Source organism: Peromyscus californicus, unplaced genomic scaffold, assembly GCF_007827085.1.
Source record: "Peromyscus californicus insignis strain IS unplaced genomic scaffold, ASM782708v3 Scaffold_10__1_contigs__length_136768540, whole genome shotgun sequence".
Classification (NCBI taxonomy): Eukaryota; Metazoa; Chordata; class Mammalia; order Rodentia; family Cricetidae; genus Peromyscus; species Peromyscus californicus.
In genome coordinates, this window is record NW_026294391.1 from 34852255 (window position 1) to 34878136 (window position 25882).

General features: G+C 42.0%; 1 protein-coding gene across 1 annotated transcript in view; it reads right to left on the reverse strand.

Annotated features, from left to right (window-relative positions):
* Positions 1-1068: 1068 nt before the first annotated feature.
* The window catches only part of LOC128114163 (protein phosphatase 1 regulatory subunit 15B-like), a 29179-nt gene continuing 4365 nt past the window's right edge, over positions 1069-25882 (reverse strand). Inside the window, 2 exon segments of the mRNA XM_052744005.1 lie at positions 1069-1112; positions 1115-2441. Of these exon segments, the coding sequence (XP_052599965.1) occupies positions 1069-1112; positions 1115-2441 (1371 nt within the window).

Sequence of the window (25882 nt, forward strand, 5' to 3'; positions counted from 1 at the left end):
ACTTTTTTCCTTTTTTCTTTTTATTAAAATAGAAAGGGGTAAATATGGTGATATTTTATTTGTGTTGAAATGTGATTTTATTTTTATGTTAATAAATAAAGTTGCCTGGGGGTCAGAGCTAATAGCAACCCATAGCAGAAGTCTGGCAGTAGTAGCACACACCCTTAATCCCAATCACATGACAGGCAGATCTCTGTGTGTTCAAGGACACCACCAGCATGGAGACACATGCCTTTAATCTCAATACCAACCATAGAAGACCTGGAGGTCTGTATAGACAGGCAATGATGATGAGGTCATGTGGCTGGGTTTACAACCAATGAGAAGGCAGAACAGAAAATCAATAAAAAGACAGATACACAGGAAGTAGGTCTCTTTCTGAGGGGAAGGATGGCAGCTGCAGCAAAGGGTAAGAAAAGGATTTTAGTATTAGCTCTTAGCTACTGCTCTGACATTTTGGGCTCTTAATTTTGCACTTGGCTCTGTGTTTCTTTCTTTCTTTCTTTTTTTTTTTTTTTTTTGGTTAACTCGGGCCTCTCTGCCCATCTGATGCAGCAGCAGAGCAGAAGAGACCCTGAGTAGCAATCAAGCAGGTTTTTTTTTTTTTTTACAATGATTAGGGTGGGAGAATCTTGGTTTGAACTAATTGGAGAGTTGCAGCTGCAAGGAAAATGGTATATTCTCTGGTCATTCATGTCAGCGCACCTATATCATCAGCAGACCCATTTCCTGACAGTTAGACATCCCATTTTTATCTCCAGGAAATTCATTTCTTTGATGGCTATCGTATACAATCTATAGCAGCAGAAAATATCCCACAGGACATACCTGGTGCTTTGTTTATTACACAAGTTATGTCATATCATATCCTTTAGGTTATGGCAGGAAATGTCTGGAACTTGTTTTTATGTAGCTCCTAATTGTCTGGGTCTAGGGGCAGATGAGCAGCATATCCTCTCGTGTTGTTTGTTTGGTTTTTTTAGGATAATTTGTCCAAGGGCCTACTGACTCCTCTCTGACCCTTCTCTAAGATGGTTGCCACCCTGTCACCCTCTCAATTCACTCATCTTAACATTGCTGAACAATAGTAAGTCCGTTCAAACATGTTCCTGGAGTCTACTGAACATTCTTTCTCTGTGCTCAAATGTCAAGCAGTAGCCAATGGCATCTTCTGTTTCTCGAATCCGTTTCTGGAACCTGCATCTTTCCCTTGCAAATTCTTGCCATGGTCCTTTGCGATCCTCATCACCACTTATACAATACTCGGTAACTTCTTCAAGGAAGGTTACCTTTTTTCTTTTGACGTGAGTGTATTTTTCTCCAGAAAGAAACTTTTTTCTTTTGATACGGGTGTATTTTTCTCCAGAAAGAGCCTCACCCAGCCCATAGTCTGGACTATTATCTTCTTGGCTCTCTAACAGTTGTACCTTATAAGAAAGTAAGTTATGACACCCAGAAAAGGGCTCCATGGCCTGAGATGCTTTTGAGTCCTGACAGCCTTTCCAGTTGTTCCCTGACATTTGAGAAGGAGCCTTAAAATTTAAAAGGTTGTAGGGGTCCTCAGAATTGCAGAAAGAGTTCCACAAGCTAATATTCTCCTTTTCATCTGCATTGGATTCCCAGTCATCTTCCTCCCCAGATCTATGCTCAGGGGTCTCAAGAAGATGTCTGGCCCGAGAACCTCCTACACCGGAGTTGCCAGACAAGGACTTCTCTGAATCACACGGGTCTCCAGGGACAATTCTGTCAGCAGTCTGAATTGTGGCTGTAAAATTTGGGGGATTGTAAGGATCTACACTGCAGAAAGAGTTCCAAAGGTAAAGTCCTTCAGAGTCTTGTCCCTTGTCTGATTCGGACAGGGAGCCTTCACCCTCCGGTTCCTTATCCCAAACCCCACTTTCTGAATCAGCACTGGTTTCCAAGTCAGTGAAGGCACCTCCCAAAACACAATCAATCAGTTTGTTGCTACAAACTGGTCTGGCAGAAATAAGAGAGTCATCCTCTATGTCTGAGCAATCAGCTACACTAATGTGTTCCTCTTCTCCTTCTTTTTCCACAGGTAACTCGCAAGACAGATTGCTTCCCTGACGGCTTTGTGAAAATTTTTGAATTAACAAGTCTATTTTTTTCTCACCGGGCTTGGGGCTGGCTCTAGCGGGGGACACCGCCTGTGCTGGGATACCTGCGCAGTGTTGTGGGTCCATCCGAAGAAGGCTGTGTTTCTCCTCCAGGCTGTCGTAGCCATTATCTTGGTCAGGGGTGGGTAACTCTTGACCCTTCTTAGCCTGAAGTAATTCCAGCCGGTTCATATGAAGATCGTGGATTTCCCGCAGGCCTTCTGTAGAAAGATCTCTGCCACCCGGTTGCCGAGATCTCTTCACGCAGTAGCTTGGGGCAGGAGTGCTGAATGTGTGGAGATCCTGTCTCTCTGAATCCTCACACTGAATGGCAGAGAGATTCTGTCTCCACTGGCCTTTTATATTCCTGTCTCCACTTCCCTAGCCCTGGGATTAAAGGCATGACCATCCCATGTGCTGGGATCAAAGACTGATTCAATCTCATTCAGACTGATTCAATCTCGAGTAGTCCAGGGTGACCTTGAACTCCTGATCTTCCTGCTTCCTACTCCCAAGTGCTGGGATTAAGGGTGTGTGCAACCACTGCCTGACCTCTATGGTTAACTAGTGGCTAGCTCTTCCCTCTGATCTCCAGGAAAGCTTTATTTGTCAGAACACAAACTAAATATCATACATTTTATAGTTCATGGAGTCTCGGGTGATTTCTTGACCAATAACTCATAGGGAAATACCTTACTGCTGGCATTGGGGGCTTCATTCAATAACCTTATGGCCCCTGGAAGTGTCTTTTTCCACTCACGTAGATGGCCATTTGTATTCAAACAGTCTGGTTGTGCATTCTTGTTTGGTGAGTCTACTAGTACCCTCTGTGTACCAGGCATATAGATGACTGCATGGTATCCCTTCCAGTGTGTTATTTGACACAGCAGTTAGTTCAATTACTTAGGGATTCTCTGTGGCTTTAAAGGACCCTATTCCTAGGACAGTGTGTATGGCATCTGTGCAGGGGCTTGTGCACACCACACCTCATTTTGGTAAGTATGCCTACCACCTTTATAGAGTTTGATTCTGTGCCACGCCAGAAAGAGGATTGGCCAAGAGGCCTTCCATGCACCCCTTTATTGGTTAAGCTATTTTTTTTTTATTTTGCAATACAATTCAGTTCTACATATCAGCCACGGATTCCCTTGTTCTCCCCCCTCCCGTCCCCATCAACTTCCCCCCCGCCCATTTCCCAATCCCACCTCCTCCAGGGCAAAGCCTCCCCCACGGACTGAGATCAACCTGGTAGACTCAGTCCAGGCAGGTCCAGTCCCCTCCTCCCAGGTCGAGCCAAGCGACCCTGCATAGGCCCCAGGTTTCAAACAGCCAACTCATGCAATGAGCACAGGACCCGGTCCCACTGCCTGGATGCCTCCCAAACAGATCAAGCCAATCAACTGTCTTAGCCATTCAGAGAGCCTGATCCAGTTGGGGACCCCTCAGCCATTGGTTCATAGTTCATGTGTTTCCATTCGTTTGGCTATTTGTCCCTGTGCTATATCCAAACTTGGTCTCAACAATTCTCGCTCATATAAACCCTCCTCTTTCTCACTAATTGGACTACAGGAGTTCCACCTGGGGCCTAGCCGTGGATCTCTGCATTCAGATCCCTCAGTCGTTGGATGGGGTTTCTAGCATGACAATTAGGGTGTTTGGCCATCCCATCACCAGAGTAGGTCAGTTCGGGCTGTATCTCGACCATTGCCAGCAGTCTGTTGTGTGGGTATCTTTGTGGATTTCTGTGGGCCTCTCTAGCACTTTGCTTCTTCCTATTCTCATGTAATCTTCATTTACCATGGTCTCCTATTCCTTGTTCTCCCTCTCTGTTGTTGATCCAGCTGGGATCTCCCGCTCCCCCAAGCTCTCTTTCCCTCGATCCTCGCCCTTCATTACCCCTACTCATGTCCAGGCTGTTCAAGTAGATCTCTTCCATTTCTCCATCATTGGGCGATCCCCATGTCTTTCTTGTGGTCCTGTTTTCCAGGTAGCTTCCATGGTGATTTGAGTAGCAGTCCAGTCATCCTTGTTCCACATCTAGTATCCTCCTATGAGTGAGTACATACCATGTTTGTCTTTCTGAGTCTGGGTTACCTTACTCAGGATGATTTTTTCTAGATCCATCCATTTGCCTGCAAACCTCATGATGTCATTGTTTTTCTCTGCTGAGTAGTATTCCATTGTGTATATGTACCACATTTTGTTTATCCATTCTTCAGTTGAAGGGCATCTAAGTTGTTTCCATGTCCTGGCTATTACAAACAATGCTGATATGAACATAGCTGAACAAGTGCTCTTGTGGTATGATTGAGCATTCCTTGGGTATATGCCCAAGAGTGGTATAGCTGGATCTTGGGGGAGATGGATTCCCAATTTTCTAAGAAAGCACCATATTGATTTCCAAAGTGGTTGTACAAGCTTGCATTCCCCCCAGCAGTGGAGGAGAGTTCCCCTAGCTCCACATCCTCTCCAGCATAAGGTGTCTTCAGTGTTTTTGATCTTAGCCATTCTGACAGGCATAAGGTGGTATCTCAGAGTTGTTTTGATTTGCATTTCCCTGATGATTAGGATATTGAGCAATTCCTTAAATGTCTTTCAGTCACTTGAGTTTCCTCTGTTGAGAATTCTCTGTTTAGTTCTATAGCCCATTTCTTTCTTTCTTTTTTTTTTTTTTTTGGTTTTTTTCGAGACAGGGTTTCTCTGTGTAGCTTTGCGCCTTTCCTGGAACTCGCTTTGGAGACCAGGCTGGCCTCGAACTCACAGAGATCCGCCTGGCTCTGCCTCCCGAGTGCTGGGATTAAAGGCGTGCGCCACCACCGCCCGGCTATAGCCCATTTCTTAATTGGACTGTTAGGTATTTTGATAGCTAGTTTCTTGAGTTCCTTATATACTCTGGATATCAGTCCTCTGTCAGATATGGGGTTGGTGAAGATCTTTTCCCATTCTGTAGGCTGTCGCTTTGCCTTGTTGACCGTATCCTTTGCTCTACAAAAGCTTCTCAGTTTCAAGAGGGCCCATTGATTGATTGTTTCTCTCAGTGTCTGTGCTACTGGTATTATATTTAGGAAGTGATCTCCTATGCCAATGCATTCAAGACTACTTCCTACTTTCTCTTCTAGTAGGTTCAGAGTAGCTGGATTTATGTTGAGGTCCTTGATCCACTTGGACTTAAGTTTTGTGCACGGTGATAGATATGGATCTATTTGCAGCCTTCTACATGTTGATATCCAGTTATGCCAGCACCATTTGTTGAAGATGCTTTCTTTTTTCCATTGTGCACTTTTGGCTTCTTTGTCAAAAATTATATGTTCATAGGTGTGCGGATTCATGTCAGGGTCTTCAATTCGATTCCATTGGTCCACATGTCGGTTTTTATGCCAGTACCAAGCTGTTTTTACTACGGTAGCTCTATAGTAGAGCTTGAAGTCAGGGATCGTGATGCCTCCAGAGGTTGTGTTATTGTACAGGATTCTTTTGGCTATCCTGGGTTTTTTGTTTTTCCATATGAAGTTGAGTATTATTCTTTCCAGGTCTGTGAAGAATTGTGTTGGTATTTTGATGGGGATTGCATTGAATCTGTAGATTGCTTTTGGTAAGATTGCCATTTTTACTATGTTAGTCCTGCCTATCCATGAGCATGGGAGATCTTTCCATTTTCTGACAGCTTCTTCAATTTCTTTCTTCAGGGACTTAAAGTTCTTGTCATATAGGTCCTTCACTTGCTTGGTTAGTGTTACCCCAAGGTATTTTATGTCATTTCTGGCTATTGTAAAGGGTGATGTATCTCTGATTTCCTTCTCAGCTTCTTTGTCCATTGTATATAGGAGGGCTACTGAGTTTTTTGAGTTGATTTTGTATCCTGCTATGTTGCTGAAGGTGTTTATAAGCTGTATCAGTTCCTTGGTGGAATCTTTAGGGTCACTCAAGTATACTATCATGTCATCTGCAAATAGGGAAAGCTTGACTTCTTCCTTTCCAATTTGTATCCCCTTAATCTCCTTATGTTGTCTTATTGCTCTGGCTAGAATTTCAAGTACTATATTGGATAAGTATGGGGAGAGCAGACAGCCTTGCCTCGTTCCTGATTTTAGTGGAATTGCTTTGAGTTTCTCTCCATTTAATTTGATGTTGGCTGTTAGCTTGCTGTAAATTGCCTTTGTTATGTTTAGGTATGTTCCCTGTATTCCTGATCGCTCCAAGACCTTTATCATGAAGGGGTGTTGGATTTTGTCAAATGCCTTGTCTGCATCTCGTGAGATGATCATGTGGTTTTTTTCTTTGAGTTTTTTTTATATGGTGTATTACATTGACGGACTTTCATATGTTGAACCACCCTTGCATCCCTGGAATGAATCCTACTTGATCATGGTGGATAATTGTTTTGCTGTGTTCTTGGAGTCTGTTTGCCAGTATTTTATTGAGTATTTTGGCATCAATGTTCATGAGGGAGATCGGTCTGTATCCTTGTTTGGTTTAGGAATCAGGGTAACTGTAGCCTCATAGAAGGAGTTTGGTAATGTTCCTTCTGTTTCTATTGTGTGGAACAATTTAGAGAGTATTGGTATTAACTCTTCTTTGAAGATCTGGTAGAATTCTGCGCTGAAACCATCTGATCCTGGGCATTTTTGCTTGGGAGACTTTTAATGACTGTTTCTATTTCATTAGGGGTTATTGGACTATTTAAATAGTTTATCTGGTCTTGATTTAACTTAGGTATGTGGTACCTATCCAGAAAGATATCCATTTCTTTTAAGTTTTCCATTTTTGTGGAGTAGAGGTTTTTGAAGTATGATCTGATGATTCTCTGGATTTCCTCAATGTCTGTTTTTATGTCCCTCTTTTCATTTCTGATTTTGTTGATTTGGATGCTCTCTCTCTGGCTTTTGGTTAGTTTGGATAAGGGCTTGTCTATCTTGTTGATTTTCTCAAAGAACCAACTCTTTGTTTCATTAATTTTTTGTATTGTTCTCTTTGTTTCTATTTTATTGATTGCAGCTCTCACTTTGATAATTTCCTGGCATCTATTTTTCCTGGGAGACTTTGCTTCTTCTTGTTCTAGAGCTTTCAGGTGTGCTGTTAAGTCACTAGTGAGAGATTTCTCCAATTTATTTATGTGGGCATTTAGTGCTATGAATTTCCCTCTTAGTACTGCTTTCATAGTGTCCCATAGGTTTGGATATGTGGTGTCTTCATTTTCGTTGATCTCTAGGAAGTCTTTAATTTCTTTCTTTATTTCTTCCTTAACCATTGGTGATTCAGTTGGGTATTATTCAGTTTCCATGAGATTGTAGGTTTTCTGTAGTTTTTGTTGTTGTTGAAATCCAACTTTAGACCATGGTGGTCTGATAGAACACAGGAGGTTATTCCAATTGTTTTGTATCTGTTGAGATTTGTTTTGTGGCCAAGTACGCGGTCGATTTTAGAGAAGGTTCAATGGGGTGCTGAGGAGAAGGTATATTCTTTTTTGTTAGGATGAAATGTTCTGTAGATATCAATTAAGTCCATTTGAGTCATAACATCAGTTAAGTCCTTTATTTCTCTGTTAAGTTTCGATTTGGGAGATCTGTCTAGTGGTGAAAGTGGGGGCTTGAGGTCTCCCACTACTAATGTGAGGGGCTTTATATGTGGTTTAAGCTTTAGTAATGTTTCTTTTACATATGTGGGTGCCCTTGTGTTTGGGGCATAAATGTTCAGAATTGAAACTTCATCTTGGTGGTTCTTTCCTGTGATGAGTATGTAATGCCCTTCTTGATCTCTTTTGATTGATTTTAGTTTGAAGTCTATTTTGCAGGATATCAGGATGGCTACACCTGCTTGTTTTTTAAGGCCGTTTGATTGGAAAGTCTTTTCCCAGCCTTTTATTCTTAGTTAGTGCCTATCTTTGAATTTGAGATGTGTTTCTTGTATGCAGCAGAAAAATGGGTCTTGCTTTCGTATCCATTCTGTAAGCCTATGTCTTTTTATAGGTGAATTAAGTCCATTGATATTGAGGGAAATTAATGACCAGTGATTGTTCATTCCTGTTATTTTTGGTGGTAATGTGTGTGTACTTCTCTTCGTTGGGATTTACTGCTGTGGCTTTACCTATTGCCTGTGTTTTCGAGGGTGTATCTGACTTCCTTAGGTTGGAATTTTCCTTCTAGTGCTTTCTGTAGGGATAAGTATTGTTTAAATCTGGCTTTGTCTTGGAATGTCTTGTTCACTCCATCTATGATGATTGAAAGTTTTGCTGGGTATATTTGTCTAGGCTGACATCCATGGTCTCCTAGTGTCTGCATTACATCTGTCCAGGTCCTTCTGGCTTTTAAAGTCTCCATTGAGAATTCGGGTGTTATTCTGATGGGTTTGCCTTTATAAGTCACTTGGCCTTTTTTCCTTTGCTGCTCTTAATATTCTTTCTTTATTCTGTACATTTAGTTGTTTAATTATTATGTGGCAAGGGGACTTTTTTGGGGGGGTCTAGTCTGTTTGGTGTTCTATAGGCTTCTTGTATCTTCATAGGCATTTCCTTCTTTAAGTTGGGAAAGTTTTCCTCTATGATCTTGTTGAATATATTTTCTTTGCCCTTGAGTTGGTATTCTTCTCCTTCTTCTACCCCTATTATTTGTAGGTTTGGTCTTTTCATGGTGTCCCAAATTTCTTGGACATTTTGGTTCATGACTTTGTTGGCTTTAGTGTTTTCTTTGACTGATGAATCTATTTCTTCTATTGTATCTTCAACGCCAGAGATCCTTTCTTCCATCTCTTGCATTCTTTTGGTTATACTTGCATCTGAAGTTCCCAATCATTTACTCAGATTTTCTATTTCCAACATTCCCTCTGTTTGTGTCTTCTTCATTTTTTCTATTTCCCTTTTCAGGTCTTGGACTGTTTCTTTCATTTGTTTCAATGCTTTTTCTTGATTTTCTTTCAGTACTTTATTGTTTTCTTCCAGGACTTTATTGTTTTCTTCTAATTTGTTTGCCCTTTCCTCTAGTTGTTTACAGCGTTCTTCCCATTTTTTTGTCTTTTCCTCTACACAAGCCTCTACCTTCTTCATGATGTCATTCATAAGGCTGTTTTCTTCTGCTTCTTCAAATTTTTGATGTTCAGGTCTAGATGTTGGATGAGGGCTAGATTCTGGTGATGCTGTATTGCTCTTCATTTTTTTGTATGTATTTCTGCCTTGACGTCTGCCCATCTCCTTGTGGTTTGTTCTTGGTCTTATCAGCGCACTTGGTTCAGACAGAGCTGGCAGATTCAGGAAGTCTCTCTCTCTTGTCCATATGGGAGCTCTCTTGTCCAAATGGGAACTCCGGGGCAGGATGGGAGCTCTTGTCCATTCGGGAAGTCTGGGGCAGGATGGGAGCTCTTGTTCAGACAGGAAGTCCGGGGCAGGATGGGCGCTCTTGTCCAGATGGGAAGTCCGGGGCAGGATGGGAGCTCTTATCTCTCTCTCTCTCTGGTCTAGAAGGGAAGTCCGGGGCAAGATGGGAGCTGGGGGCCAGTCTCTAAGTCTCAGGAAGTGGCTGGGGTCTCAGGTGGATGGGCATGGGGGCAGGGCATGGAGATTCCAGGGTCTGTCTGGGGTCTTGGAGAAGGGGATCCTTTCTGGTGGGGCTAGGAGGGAACCTGCCCAGTGGCCAGAACTTGGGGCCAAGTTGGGCAGGTCTTCCCTGGAGTGGCTGGTGCCCATGGATGGGGTCTGGGCTGAGCCAGGGCACTCACCTCTGCTCCAGAAGGGAAGTCCGGGGCAGGATGGGAGCTGGGGGCTGGCCTCTAAGTCTCAGGAAGTGGCTGGGGTCTCGGGCAGATGGGTGTGGGGGCAGGGCTTGGAGATTGCAGGGTCTGCCTGGGGGCTTGGAGTGGGGGATCCTTCCCGGTTGGGCTAGAAGGGAACCTGCCCAGTGGCCAGAACCTGGGGCCAAGTTGGGCAGGTCTTCCCCGGAGTGGCTGGTGTCCGGGGATGGGGTCCGGGCTGAGCCAGGGCACTCACCTCTTGTCCAGATGGCTCTGTGTTTCTTATTCAATAAGACCATTACATCTACACCAGCTGGAATGGGATTATTCCAACTACAACAATTATGCATGGGATCTGGGGAAATGAGAACCCTCATTCACTGTTGATGGGATTGAAAACTGGTGCAGCCACTATGGAAAACAATGTGGAGAATTCTCAAAGAGCTGAAAATAACTATTCCTTGGCAGGTGCCTAAAAAACTCAATATCCTTTTCCAGTGATATTTGCTCAGTTATGTTCATTGCTGCTCTGTTCATAAGAGACAGGAAATGGGAACAACCTAAATGTCCTACAACCAACAAATGCATAGTAAAAATGTGGCACATACACATTATGGAATAATATTAGGCAATAAGAAAAATGAAATATTGAACACTGCAGGTATATAGATGGAACTAGAAAAGATTGTACTGAGTAAAATAACACAGATCTAGAAAGATAAACATGGCATATTCTCTCTTATGGGAGACTCCAAGCTCCAAATCTTCAGATATGGGTACATAGCCTGGAGTAACTACAGTAACCAGGAAAGTAAAATTGGACCATTGGCAGGATAAGGCAGGGGCTTGGGGAACAATACAGAGAGGCATAATAGGGTACAAGTGACCTGATCAGGAAAAAGGAGGCTTCTAGAGAATGGGGGAAGAAAGTAAATTCAGAAGAAGATGGGAAGAGAGTAAAGAAGCATAGCAGGAAACAAGTGATTTTTACAGCATAAATGAGAAAGGGAAGATATTTTGGTGGAATGAAGGGAAAGTGAAATAGCAGGTTACAAATGAGGTGACATGGGAAACCTCTTGGGAGGGGGAATGAGGTAAATACAGGGTAAGGATGAAAGCAGGCAAAATAACAATAAGGATTTCTACAAAAGCTACCAGGAATCATAGTATTAACTATTTTCCTAAAAAATTCTATAATACATTGTAGCTAGAGTTTTCCTGCCTTGCCCACAGTCAGGACAAATCTCTCTCACCTGCCAGTCCCACAGCCTCTCAGACCCAACCAAGTAAACACAGAGACTTATATTGGTTACAAACTGTATGGCCGTGGCAGGCTTTTTGCTAACTGTTCTTACAGCTTAAATTAATCCATTTCTATTAATCTATACCTTGCCATGTGGCTCGTGGCTTACTGGCATCTTCACATACTGTTTGTCATTGTGGTGGCTGGCAGTGTCTCTCTGACTCAGTCTTCCACTTCTCAGCTTTATTCTCCTCCTTGTCCCGCCTATACTTCCTGCCTGGCCACTGGCCAATCAGTGATTTATTTACTGACCAATCAGCAACACACTTGACATACAGACCATCCCACAGCACTTCCCCCTTTTTTTTTTCAAAAAGGAATGTTTTAACCTTAACAAAGTAAAATTACATATAATTTGGGAATTTGGGCGTAGCTTCTCTTACTACTTCCTGTAGATGTATCCAACCTTCTTATTAAATAATAAACACAGAACCAATGCAAAGAAGAAAGCCAAGAGGTCAGAGCTAAGAGCTAAAACCTTACCCTTCCTCCTGCAGTGGTCCTACCTCTCCGAACCAGAGCTACCCCTGTGTTAAAGTCTTTATATAGAGTTCCTGTCCTGCCTTCTCATTGGTTGTAAACCCAACCACATGACCGCCTCCTCACAGCCTGTCTGTATAGGCCTCCAGGTTTTCCATGATTGGTATTAAGATTAAAAGCATGTGTATCCAATAATGGCTGTATCCCTGAACACACAGAGACTTACCCAGCTCTGCCTACCAAGTGCTGGAATTACAAGCGTACGCTACCACTGCCCTGCTTTCCTATGGCTTGCTAATAGCTCTGACCCCCGGGCAACTTTATTTATTAACATACAAATAATATTTTAATATAAATAAAATATCACCATAACTTCCTGCTGGAGGGGGGCGCTGTATCTTATGGGGACACAAAGAAAATTTTAGGATTATGGAGTAGTCCATGAGGTTGTATTGTCTGAGCCAGTTGCCTTCAAACCATTCTGGATGTTGGATCATCTGGGCCATGGTGTCATCGGAGACCTTTCAGGGGGTCTTGGCTGGTCAAACCTGATGTGTCTTAATCTGGAACAAATCCATAGCCTCTGGCTTTCTGTGGGAACAAAAGCAGAGTCTCCTTTCCAAAGCAACATATCCTTATATCCAAATTTTGAAGTCAAGGTATCTTTAAAATATACATATTGGTTTAACTCAACAGCTTTTACAATCAAATGTTTTTCTGCAGTTAAAAATCCCAAAGACAACACAATCCAGATTCTCTGTGTAATATTCATCTTTACATGGCTTATTTTTTATATTAATTTTACTGTCTCTTTAAAGACTTTATTTTTTAAAACTATGTATTTGTTTCTATAACTGTATATATCACCTTTTTTGTGTCTTTCAAGCCTACATATATTTTACACACATTGTAAACTATTACATCTGAATCTGTCTTATTGTGAATCTATTGCTTTAAACTGCAGCAGCTGTGGCTGCTGGCTCTGCCCACCTCAGCTTCCCAATATGGCTATGTTTACCGCCAGCTCTGGGAGCTTTCGTGGGTCTATGCTTTTATCCAAGCAGCGTTTAGCCCAGAAACCTCTTTTTTTGTTTTGTACTAGCAAAGGCTAAATCCACCATGCAGCTTAATGTGCCACTTGCAGAGGCCTCATTCCCACCATACGGCAGGTCGAGCGTGCGCTAGGAACCCGCCAGTAGCTCAAACCGGCAGCTGCCGCTCATTTGAGAGAGACAATTAGGAACTGTTTTTAGCTCCGTTTTAGAATCTTTTCTCAGGTTTTAGGTGGAAACTCTTGCCACCACGTTGGACGCCATTTGTAGCTAGAGTTTTCCTGCCTGGCCCACAGTCAGGACAAATCTTTGTCACCCGGCAGTCCCACAGCCGTCAGACCCAACCAAGTAAACACAGAGACTTATATTGGTTACAAACTGTATGGCCGTGGCAGGCTTCTTGCTAACTGTTCTTACAGCTTAAATTAATCCATTTCTATTAATCTATACCTTGCCACATGGCTCGTGGCTTACTGGCATCTTCACATGCTGTTTGTCATCGTGGTGGCTGGCAGTGTCTCTCTGACTCAGCCTTCCACTTCTCAGCTTTATTCTCCTCCTTGTCCCGCCTATACTTCCTGCCTGGCCACTGGCCAATCAGTGATTTATTTACTGACCAATCAGCAACACACTTGACATACAGACCATCCCACAGCAATACATGCAATTCAATGTGTAAATATACATATATAATTTTAATTAACTTTTCTCATCTAGCCTCACTGTGTTCCCTCCAAGAGCCATAATCCACCTAACAAAAATCCCAATAGCAGACATGAGAAGCCCTTGAATTATTGTCCAGGGCTGTCTGAGGGACTCCTTAAACATCCAATCTATTGTGGTTGCCCTTGTTTACCCTCCATTGGTAAAAGGTAAATCTCTATTGCTGAAAAAAGCATTTACTTCAGAAACAGGGCCAAGAGGCCCCTGAGCTGGAGCTGACCTGAATGCTCCCTCCCTGAGAACTAGCTTTCATGATACCAGAAGTCACCACACAAGCTTCCAAAGGAAGGAAGCAACCAAGAATCCTACCCAGCTATGGTGTCTATAAACCACATTGACTAGCTTGGTGAGATAAACCTATGGGTACCATTGTGGCACTCATACCTTAATGTAGTCGAATGTTTTCATGGGTCCTGCCTGGCCCCATGGCTCTGCAGCAACTTGTAAAATAATCACTCAGAAGCTTATATTAATTATGACTAATCAGCCATTAGCTCAGGCTTATTACTGCCTAGCTCTTATGCTTAAATTAACCCATAACTCTTACCTATGTTTAGCCACGTGGCTTGGTACCTTTTCTCACTTCTGCCTTGTCATCTTGCTTCCTCTGTGTCTGGCTAGCAACTCCTGACTCCATCCATCCTCTTCCCAGCATTCGCCTAGTCTGCTCGCTCCACCTATACTTCCTGCCTGGCTACTGGCCAATCAGTGTTTTACTAAACCAGTGTACAAAAGCATTATCCCACAGCACCTCAGTGGTTCATTTTATAACTGGACTTATGACTCAGTCTAATGAGATAAATCCATGGAGTCTATTTAATGATCAAAGAAATTTATTTAGGGGTAAACTCCCAAACATGGGAGATTTATTGTAGGGTCCAGGAAAGCTGAATTATGTCCCACACTGAACCACTTGGCTCAAGAGCTCAGTATCCAGAACCTCAAGGTAACCAAGAAGAGAGGGCATACATGCATCCCTGGTCTTAAGGGTCCTTGGTGGCCTTGCTCCAGAAGCTGGTACCTCAAGGTGGGTGTAACAGCTACAGCTGCCTCACTAGGGGTGGTGACTCAGGGCATGGCTCAAACAGCTATCCACTACATCTCCCCCTTTTGTCTAAATAAGAAAGTTCTAACCTAACACAAAACTATATACAATAGGAATGATTATCAAGGAGAAATAAAGGGTAATGACATAATCAAATGGAATTATAACCAACAAGAACAACTTCAAACAAGAGACATATACTAAAATCCAGAGATTTCCAGAACACAGGTAAATGGTATGTTAGAGATATTATTCCAAAAGCTGTCTTATCCTGAAGAATCTGAATCTAGTACTTAGTATGTTCTAGCTAAGATATGAGAAAATTGTAACTGTTAGTCTTCAATCCCATCAAAGACCTGAGAAGGAATATATTAATGCCTGATAAAATAGGAAATGCATGCAAGCAACTTTTGGAAATCTTTCAAGAATAGGTAGAGACCGCTGGCAGACTGGACAGTCACCTAAAGTTTCTCAGCACCATTGGGGCATCCAATTTGGCTACAGGCCTAGAATATCTGACAGACCATTTTCAGAAGCAGGAGTTTTGAAAGACTATCTTATTCTGTCTTTGCAGGACATTGACCTGATAATTACACTTCAGGGCAAGGCACTATCACTAAGAATTCTAAGCTATCCTTGCCCAAAGCCCAGTCCCCAGGACCTCTGCTGAGCAAAATACCCTAACTGGTTGCCTTTCAGAAGACTCCCTACTGGGCTGTCCACACTGCTTGTAACCAGAGATAAGCCTCATATCCTCAATCAGAATACCTGGCCTTTAGACCAAAGACTCCATTACTGGGAATGGTGCACTGTTAAAGCACAGGGAACATGCATACAGGCTTCCTAATGTAACCCATCCCTACCTGGAAAGGAGGCCAGAAGCCTCAGGAACCAAAGCGTGGATAATTGTCATTTTGCATAGTACTTTCTGGGACTATGGGAGCCAGACCTCAGGAAGGCGGCTTCTTTCATGCTTGGCACTAGACACCATCAACTCCCTAGTTTTAGTGAGGTCATGGATCTTAGAAGAAAATCTACCACTATCACTTTGCTAGACCAGCATAATTCCTAACTACATTCTAAATCTTGTCCTTACACCACAGATATGTGGCATTATTATTCTTCATCAAAGAAGCTTCTCTTTACAGTAAATGGAAACCATTACATAAAATCACAACTGGACCCAAGTCAGTGACCAGTGGATTGTGGGCCACCATTTCCAACTATAATACAGCTCTGGCATATATGACTCAGGGAACATTACAGAAGATGAAGCAGAAAATAGTGTAAGAGCCAGAATACCAGGAAGTTTTCTGTGGGAAAGTCTCTCATTAACAATATTAATAGACATGCTAATGTGGAAGTGGGGAATCTCAGAGGGTCCTAGCCACAGTCATAGAACTACAGGCAACTAATGACTGCTGAGAGAGGAGAATTAGCCTCTCTCAGGAATGATCCCCCTAACTGGTTACCCAATATAATATAGTCATTTCTTAAACCATATATACACAAAAAACAACATAGACTCAGCATATTGTATTTATGTATGTGCATATATATTTACATGTAACAATAACCAAAGAAAAAGATTATATCAATTTAAAAATTAATAAAAAATTAATAATTTGAATCAAACTGTGCTTTTATTTTAAAGAGATGTACTTAGAGAACAAGTAGTTTTTTTTTTAATATCTGCTAAAGTTGTGGTTCAGAGACAGGAGAAAGAAAATACAGTAAACAGAAGGTCATGCTCAGCTTAAAAGCATTTAAAGTCACACCGAAACATCAGAAAAAAACAGAACAAAATAAAAATAAGTATACCAGGGCAAGGGACTGACTGAGACCAGGTACTCTCATTGCCCAGCAATAATATTCAGACTTAGGCATTGGTGCAGGACCCTCAGCTATCACCTCAATCCTAGATCCAAAAGTGATCCATAGGTTGGCCAGGCCTAAAAGGGGTGTCATGCTGTGGAACCATGACACACCCAAGCTTTTAGAGACCATAGAGCGCAGAAGAAGATGGACAGCTGCCATGAGGGAGACAAGAATCTGTTTCAACCAGGACCTAACTTCTGAAATGGCTTTAAACCTAGCAAAAGATGGCTCTGGTGTGAACATAAGAAAAAACTCACCTGGGTATGAGCACACCTGAGGCCTAGAGTTTCTCAGGCCAGTACCCAGATTCTGAGGGAAAAGGAAAGCTACCACTGAAACTGTTGGTCATCTTGTTGAAATACCCTAGGCTTTGCCAGAAGTACCTCACTGTGTGTTCCTGTGAAAGCTTTAATCTACCTTCCCCTGTTAAGAACATGGCTCCCTTGGGAGAATTCCCAAACAACATACACTGAAATAAAGGTTGTAGAGCAGTGTAGTTCCCAGTCTTCCTAATGCTTTGACCCTTTAATACAGTTCCTCATGTTGTGGTGACTCCCAACCATAAGATTATTTTCATTGCTACTTCATAACTGTAATTTTGCTACTGTTATGAATTGTAATGTAAATATCATATATACAGGATATGTCATGACCTACAGGTTGAAAATCACTGTTGTAGAGTATCCTGATTATGGGATAAGAAAAAAATCAAAGGAGAAGTACTGCATCACAGCTGCTACCTCTCCTTGCCTGGTGCTTACTATGGGCCCACAATCATCTCCTTGGGATTGCCCAGCCAGCATTTTGATCTCCCTCTCTGGCACAATCTTTCCAATGACCTAGTACCCAGCCCCATCCAAACATGACACATCGCATACTTTTATTTCCTTTTTCCAAAAGATTCCAAGTCCCTCTGGAAATTGTAATTATTTTTTTCTTCTATGGCCACCAAGAATTCTATGGCTAGTTATGGTGATATTTTATTTGTGCTGACATGTGATTTTATTTGTATGTTAATAAATAAAGTTGCCTGGGGATTGGAGCTAAAAGCAAGCCATTTAGCGGAAGTCCGGCTGTGGTAGCACAGGCCCTTAATCTGATCACATGGCAGGCAGAGTCTCTGTGTGTTCAAGGACACAGCCAAGTGGTGACCCTAACCTTTAATCCCAGTACCAACCACAGAGACCTGGAGGTCTGTATAGACAGGCAGTGATGAGGAAATCATGTGGTTAGGTTTAGAGCCAATGAGAATGTAGAACAGAAAGGCAATAAAAAGAAAGGTCACACAGGAGAAGGTCTCTTTCTCAGGGGAAGAGATGGCAGTGACTGGTAAACTAAAGGTAGTCTTGGGCTTTGCTAGTGCTCTGATCTCTTAGGCTTTAACTCTGTATTTGGCTCTGCATTTCTTATTTACTAAGACTGTTTAGAATTTCATCTACAGCTAGTGTCAAGCACATACACAAGAGAAGGCACTATGATGACATTCAAATAGCATAATGGGCAATTGGACACACTACAAAGAACCAATTCCTCATGTCTTTCACCAGTATACCAGTAGCACCTCCACATTCCTGGATTACTCAGTCCCTTCCCACTGCAAACTTGGCATCCTCAAAGGAAAAAAAATCACAAGATCCATCATCCAGTTGTTTTCTCACAGAACTCATCCCTACAGGAAAGAGACAAAGTCAGTGGAGTTAGCAGGTGAGTGACTGGGTTTCCCACCAGCCTGCCAGCACTCATAGGTATCCATAGCACACAGTCCTCTCCTCTCTGCATTCCTAGGGAATTAAAATATTTACTTGGAAAATGCACTTCCCCACTTAACAGGAAATCTCACTCTCCTTAAGGAAGTCTCCAGAAGACCACCTTTTCAAAGGTTAGTACTTCTGTACTGCAGAAAGGAAACAGCCCATTCTCCCGGTGTCATTGGGACAGCCCTGTCATCACCTCCCACTTCCCTCTGTATCAATCCCAGCTCAGGGGTCCTCTAATGTGGGTAATTGTGCTCATTGAGAACTCCTGAGTTATTACCAGGACCAGGCCATATATTTCAAAGACTGACCTACCACATTCCACATAGTTCCCAGCCAATAGTATTGGTGGTTTAGCCTCAAATATAGGCACACATAACTGACATTATGGAAGCCTCTTCTCTGGAATCCATGCACTACTTGTCACCTGAACTCACTTAGGTTTCTGATGGCTGAATCACTAAATGGCTTCCTCCACAGGCAAACATCATACCCTGTGTGAACAAAGGGTACATCTACAACACCCACTACATAAGTAGCATGCTGTACCATTGTTTTACATGCTCTGAGGTTTTTTCATCCTTTCCAGGACAAAGAGTATATGTTTGTCACTCCCAGTCACCTCCACACTGAATTCTAGACTTTACAGTTGTGCCATGTGTCAAAGTTATTTCCTGTCCTACTCATTCTTTCATTTATGATAATAGCACAGCCAGATGCCTAGGTCTACTCTACTTGGGAGAGGTGGGCCTGAAGGATTTCCTAACCTTAATCTTGGTTGGTTCACTAAGATCCTGAGCAAGGTAGTTGTCTTATTTAGGGTAACTATTGCTATGCTGAATGCCATTGACTGAAACAACTTGGGGAAGAAAGGTTTATCTGACTTACACTTCCACATGACAGCTCATCACTGAAGGAAGTCAGGACAGGAGCTCAAACAGAGCAGGAACCTGGAGGCAGGAGCTGATGCAGAGGCCATGGAGGGGTGATCCTTACTGGATTGTGTCTCTTGGATTTCTTAGCCTGATTTTTTTTATAGAACCCAGACCACCAGCCCACGATGGCATCACCCACAATGGTCTGGGCCCTCCCCCATCAATCACTAATTAAGAAAATGCCTTACAGGCGTGTCTGCTTACAACCTGGTCTTCTGGAGACATTTACTCAACTGAGGATCCCTTCTCTTAGATGACCATAATTTGTGTCATTTTGACATAAAACTAGCCAGCACAGTGGCTGAGTAAGGAGGTACATCCAAGAGCGACAATCTATGCATGGGTCAGGAGTACCTGGTGGTTGATTTGATAGAGCATCCTTGGTCAGTGAAACTTGGCCATATGACACTGTTACTGCTACACCACTTTTGGGTACACTCCACCTAAAACTGCTACTGCTTTTACTCAGATTCACCCTAAGGAAGGACACCATATTCTGCTCTTTGCTACTGCCCACCCACAAGCTACACATATTCAGGATGCTCTAGGTGCATGTCACCCTTGCAGTGTTTCTCATCATTTTTAGATATTGCTAGCAATTGGGTTTTCTTGCAGAACCCTAGTCTGACAGGAAGGGTTTCCTTGAACTTCACCTGTAGATCAACCAAAAGAGAAGGAAAGTGAAAAAGGAACATTGTTGTGGAGCCTACATGGGACTATACTAGGTCCTCTGCATGGCAAGACAGTTGTGTAGCTTGATCTGCTTGGGAAGCCCCCTGGTAGTAGAATCAGAATCCATCCCTGGTGCATGAGTGGGCTTTGTGGAGCCCACTACCTATGATGGGACATCTCGTGCAGCCTGGAGGCAGGGGGAAGGGCTTGGATCTGCCTCTACTGAATGTGCCTCCCCATAGGAGGCCTTGTCTTCCTGTAGGTGGGAGTGGGGGTGGTTTGGGAGTGGGAGGCTGGTGGGCAGGAGGAGGGAATGGGGGGAAATTTAAAAAATTAAAATAAAATTAAAAAAGAAAGAAAAAGGAACAAAGGAGAGGTAGAAAGAAGAAACAGAAGGAGAAAGGAAGAAGAGATGAAGGCAAATGGAGAGGGGGTGCTGTGGGATGGTCCTTCTGTACACTGTGAATATGTGTTGCTCTCATTGGTTAATAATAAAACAATTTGGCCAATGGTGAGGCAAGATAAGGTTAGCATAATCAAACTAAGGAAGAGAAGAGAAGGGCAGAGTCAGGAGACATAAGCCAGCCACCCAAGGAGCAAGATGCCAAAGGACTGGTAAGCCACAGGCCATGTGGTGATGCTTGAATAAATAGAAATGGGTTAATTTAAATGTAAGAATGAGTTAGTAATAATCCTGAGCCATCGGCCAAGCAGTTATAATTAATATAAGCCTCTGAGTGATTATTTGGAAACAGCTGTGGGACGGGACAAAGAAAAGACTCCATTTATAGGAGGGCAGGGTGAGAAGTAGGGAGAACAGAATAAAGAAAGAAAGGAAGCAAAGGATAAAGAAAGGAAGAAGGGGAAGACAAAAGAGCTTTGAGTGAAAGGATTTTTTGTGTTTTGAACACCATGCTGGAGGTCCTAATATCCAGGGCTTCTGTGGCTCCAGAAAATAAGTTGTGGGTGGGATAGTGAGCCCATAATGCTGAGGCTTCATGAAGCTGTGGCTTCAGAAAATGAGTTGTGGGTGGGATAGTGAGCCCATAATGCTGCCAGGGACTCTGTCAGTGACTTGTGTACTGGGACACTCTGCTTTATGCTAGGAGGAGAGGAAGGGATCCCATCAAAATTTCCCACCTCCCTCAGGCCCAGTTGCATACTCCTAGGCAGTGAAAACCTTGCTTCCTGGGCAGACATGGTAGCCATATGACCTGGGAATGTATTCTTCCTCTGCTGCACAAGCCAAGAGTTTTTTAGCCCTATCTGAGTCAGGAGCTTGCACTGGCCCAGGCTACCATGGAGAACCTGGGACATGGCTTTTCCCAGGCCTCTCAAACTTACAGGAACCCCCTGGCCTGGACTGCAAGAAAAAGGTTCCACATTTATAAATATTGCCAATACAAAAACTATAGAGCCAAAGCAATCTTAAACGAAAGGGAGTGATTGCCAGTCCAAATTTCAAGATTTATTACAGGGCTATAGTAATAAAATCAGCACGGTGCTGGCACAGGAAATACATATAGATTGATGGAACAAAACAGAAGACCTTAACAGGAGTGCATGAACTATAGACATCTGATATTTAATAAAAATACCTAAAATAGCTGCTGGAGCAAATACAGCATCTTCAAAAAATAGTGCTTGGAAACCTAGATATCCACAAACAATGACATTGGACCAGTTTCTATCACCTTGCACAGAATAAACTCCCAATGAATCAAAATGTCAATATGAAATTTGAAATTCTAATACTGGTAGAAGAAAACATAGGCAGTACCTACAAGGAAAGACTCTGAATAGGGCTCCATTTGTTCAAGAATTATGGCCACAGTTGACAAATGGAACCTCATAAAACTAAAAAACTTCTGTATGGCAAAGCAAAGAATAAATCAAGTGAAGAGTAAGTCCACAGAATTGGAAAGAATCTTTTCCAGCTATACATTTGATAGAGGGCATTCAAATATTCAGAGAGGAAAAAAACAAAGAATCAAGAAAACAAAAACCCAACACAAAGAGGCTATGGATCCAAACAGAAAGCTCTTAAAAGAAGAAACTAAATGGCTTAGAAATATTTTAAATTTTTTTCAACATCCTTGACAAACAGAAAAATATAGACTACAACTATTTCATGATTTCATCTTACCCAGCCAGAATGGCTAAGATCAAGGAAGCAATTGGTAAATACTGGTAAGGATGTGAGAAAAGAGAAACCCTCATTCACTGCTGGTGTTATTGCAAACTGAGTCAGCACTATTGAAGTCAATATGGAAAATTCTTAAAAAGCTAAAATTAAATTTACTACATGACCCAACTCTGCCACTTCTTCTCATATGCTGAAAGAACCTGTCCTCCTATTCCACTGACACTTGCTCAACCATATTCATCACCACTTTACTTACAATAACTAGAAAATGGAAACAATCTACATGCCCATCAATTTATGAATGCATAATGAAAATGTGGTTCATATCTCTGATGAATGAACTGGCATTAACCTGAGAGTACTGATGCCATCTCTGCTAATACTGTAATCTACATATGACAACGACTTTTCTAAAATGTAACTAGTTACAATGACAGAGTTAGAATTCCTGCCTCAAAAACTGTTATGGCACTCTCTCTGGAATAAGCACTCCGACATCAATGAGAGTGAAAGTGAGATGTTACCAGCAGACTGAGCAAGAGCACAGAGGACTACTAGTGAACACACCCCACCCCACAAATGCTTCATGAGAAGGGACATAACTAAAGAAGCTAGAGACTTCCAGCACATGGGAGGCAGAAGGATCTCTGTGAGTTCGAGGCCAGCCTGGGCTACAGAGCGAGATCCAGGAAAGATGCCAAAGCTACATAGAGAAACCCTGTCTCGAAAAACAAAATAAAACAAAACAACAACAATAAAAAACCCAAAACAAAACAAAAAAAAGAAGCTAGAGACCCTGCATGGTTATCCCCTAAAGATGTCACTGTCCTTACACATTATGGTTGGAAATGTGGCAGGTGAGGTCATTGAGGGTTGGTATTTGATGTCACAATAGAATTCTCAGAACTGTATAGTAAGCCAATGGAGTGGCTAAGAGCTCACCGGTGACTATGAGGCCAGTAGCGAGCATGAAAGGACATGTGAGGGGAGCTATGTCCTCATCAACCCTGCTGGTCTAGATAACTGCACATTCTTGCACAGCATTGGCTAGCAGTTCATTTAAAGACAGAATCACTGGTTAGTAGAGGTTTTGCCTGTCTTTATTGTATACTCTGATTAATGTTATTAAAGGTCAGGATTTCTTACTAACCTTTCTAGTTGTATGATCCCATGGCTATAAATACATTCACCAGGACATAGTGATGTCACTACTGTTAATCTCCCTCAGTTGAATTGCTGTCCGTATTGAATGCCATTTCCTGTTTCTCCCTGCTTTTGCTCCTATCAACCACCATTCTGCTTTCTGTCTCAGTAGAGTTGACTTGGTCAGGGACCTCCTTAGTTGAATAACATGGTATTTAATCAGTTGTGACTGCATATTTCACTTTGTGTAATGTCCTCAAACTTTAACCATGTGTCACCCATGTGAGAATTTTTTTCCTTCCCAAGTTTATAAATAGGAATAATATTCTATTGCTTGTACAGTTGGCCCCTAATTTACCATAGGGTTATATATTGGATCTGTTTTGTTCCCATAAAAGGCTTTGTGTTAATTCACTGATTCACAACTGATGTATGGTGCTGTCTTGAGAACATATGGGCACTTAAGAAGATGGGTTGTTGGAGGAGAAAGTAGATTCCAGGGGATTGTGCCTTTGAAGAGATTACTTCATCCCTGTTCCCTTCTCTGTCTCTGATTTCTGATCACTCAGAGGTGATTACTACCTTGAACCACCTACTCTCATTACAGTGGTATTCTGCCTCCCCATACAAAGGATAAACAGAACCAAGGACTTTGGACTAACATCTTTGTAACTGAACTAATAATTACTTAGTCCTCCTTTTAAGTTGTTCTATTAGACATTTGTTCACAGTTGTAGAAACTAAGCAACAGTGGTGCTATGGTCTAACATCATTCAACTTCATTGTGTTGTTAAAAAACAAAACAGACAACAGAGTTAACATGCTCAATAGGAATTATACTTGAATTTTGAATTTAGAACTTTGCTTATCCCATTATTGCTCCGAAAGATGATATTCTGTTCTACAGCTAGGCTACCCACTAAGCCATACTTGGGGGTTCTGAAGTCTCTTGTCACAGATCTTTTCTCAGAAAGAATACTCTTATATGAATAAACAGCACCCAGAATTACTCTGATTTCTTTTTTGTGTGTGAGGTGATCTTTAGGCTACCCTATTCTGAGTAGTTTTCTTGGTATTTTTAAGTCCTTCTCACATCCAGGGGATGTCACTTTTATGCTACTTTTGATATGTACTCTGATTCTTTTTTCAGAACCTCAGTGAGCATTTAATCCCTGAAAAATTTTTATTTCTTTAGGGTTTTTGGCAGTGGAACTGTCCTTAGAACACAAAGTTTGTTTGTTGAATTTCCTGATGTCAGTAGAGCACAAGATGATTCCTCCAAGGAAGGTTTTCACTATAGGGAAAGAATCTGCTGTCTCTCATCTTACCTTACCCTGCACATAGGCAGCCAATGAATTTAATTCAAGCACTTGTATTCTTTTTCTTATAAATGAGATGAGGAGGGTGGAACCACACAGTAGAAGAAGTAGTATAGGAGGAATAACTTTCACTAAAGATTTTGTAAAAGGTCATATGGAAAGCTACTATTCCAGAACCTTTCTAAACTATACACATACAGATATATCAAGAAAGTTTAGATGGAATTACTCTATAATAGACTGTTTAAATTGTCATTACTCTATAATGCCTCTCTCATACATTGTAGGCTGTCAGAAAAAAATCTCGGCTCCTGAAGTGGGTTACCTCTTTTCAAGCTTTTGATCAGTGGAGTCCTCCCAAATATTGCAGATTATTCCTATTGCTTTTGGGTACTCCTTAGAATATGATAGTAAGACCCTATTGCTAAAATACCATATACTTGCTCATAGGACATGGAAAAATCAAGCTAATACTGACCTAGAAACTATTAGCTATTAGCTAGCTTTCATAGTGCTGGGGGGTTCTATGCATACTTCAGGAACAGAAAAGCAATCAACAGTTTTACCCAGCTGTAAACTCTGTAAACTACAGTAACTGGTTTAGCAAGATATGCCCAGTGTTGCGAAAGTGGCATGAATGTTATAGGAGTAAAGAATCATTTCATAATTGAATTTAAAGTCTGATCCACAAGATAGAACCCATGTCTGGTACTGTTAACTGAACCAGAAACCTGTGGCTGGCTAAGTCATAGGCCCTAGGGGAGAACCTAATACTATTATTCTATGAAATGGATATAGTAATAAACTGCTCCCTAAATTCATCTTTATATTCATAGATTAGTGGATCTCTCAACCTTCATCAGAGAAAATCATTTTTAAAGTAGTGGTTAATACAGAGACCCATGATTAATAAATATACAGAGAATTAGAGTCTATGAGTGCTGCACTTTAAATGTGAGATCTACATCACATCTCTTACTTGCAAGACTCAGGGATCATTATGGAAGAGCAGGGATTAGGAATGGGGGAGACTGTAAGAGCCAGAGGTAGTAAATGTCTGTAGTAAAACAGTGTTTGCCAGACTTGACAGGGCTGTTGCATGCATAAACTCACAGTGACTGTGTTTATATGCACAAGACCTATACAGAATGGAGCAAGACAAAATAACAGTATGGACAAGGGAGGAGTTCATTGCTGTGGATGATTGATTGACAAATAAAATGCTGATTGGCCAGTAGCCAGGCAGAAAGTATAGGCAGGACTAACAGAGAGGAGAATGGGGGGAACAGGAAGACAGAGTCAGAGAGACGCTACCAGCAGCCACCATGACAGGTGAGATGTAAGGTACCAGTAAGCCACAAGCCAAGTGGCAACTTTTAGAATAATAGATATGGATTAATTTGAGATATAGGAACTAGATAACAAGAAGCCTGAGCCATTAGGCCAAACAGTTTAAATAATATAAGCGTCTGTGTGTTTATGTATAAGTGGGCTGCGGGACTTCTGGGGCTTGGAAGAAGCTGGAGAGAAACTCTCCAGCTACAGTTCATGAAGTCCTACTTCTAGCTGAGAAGTTATTGGTAATAGAAAAGTGCT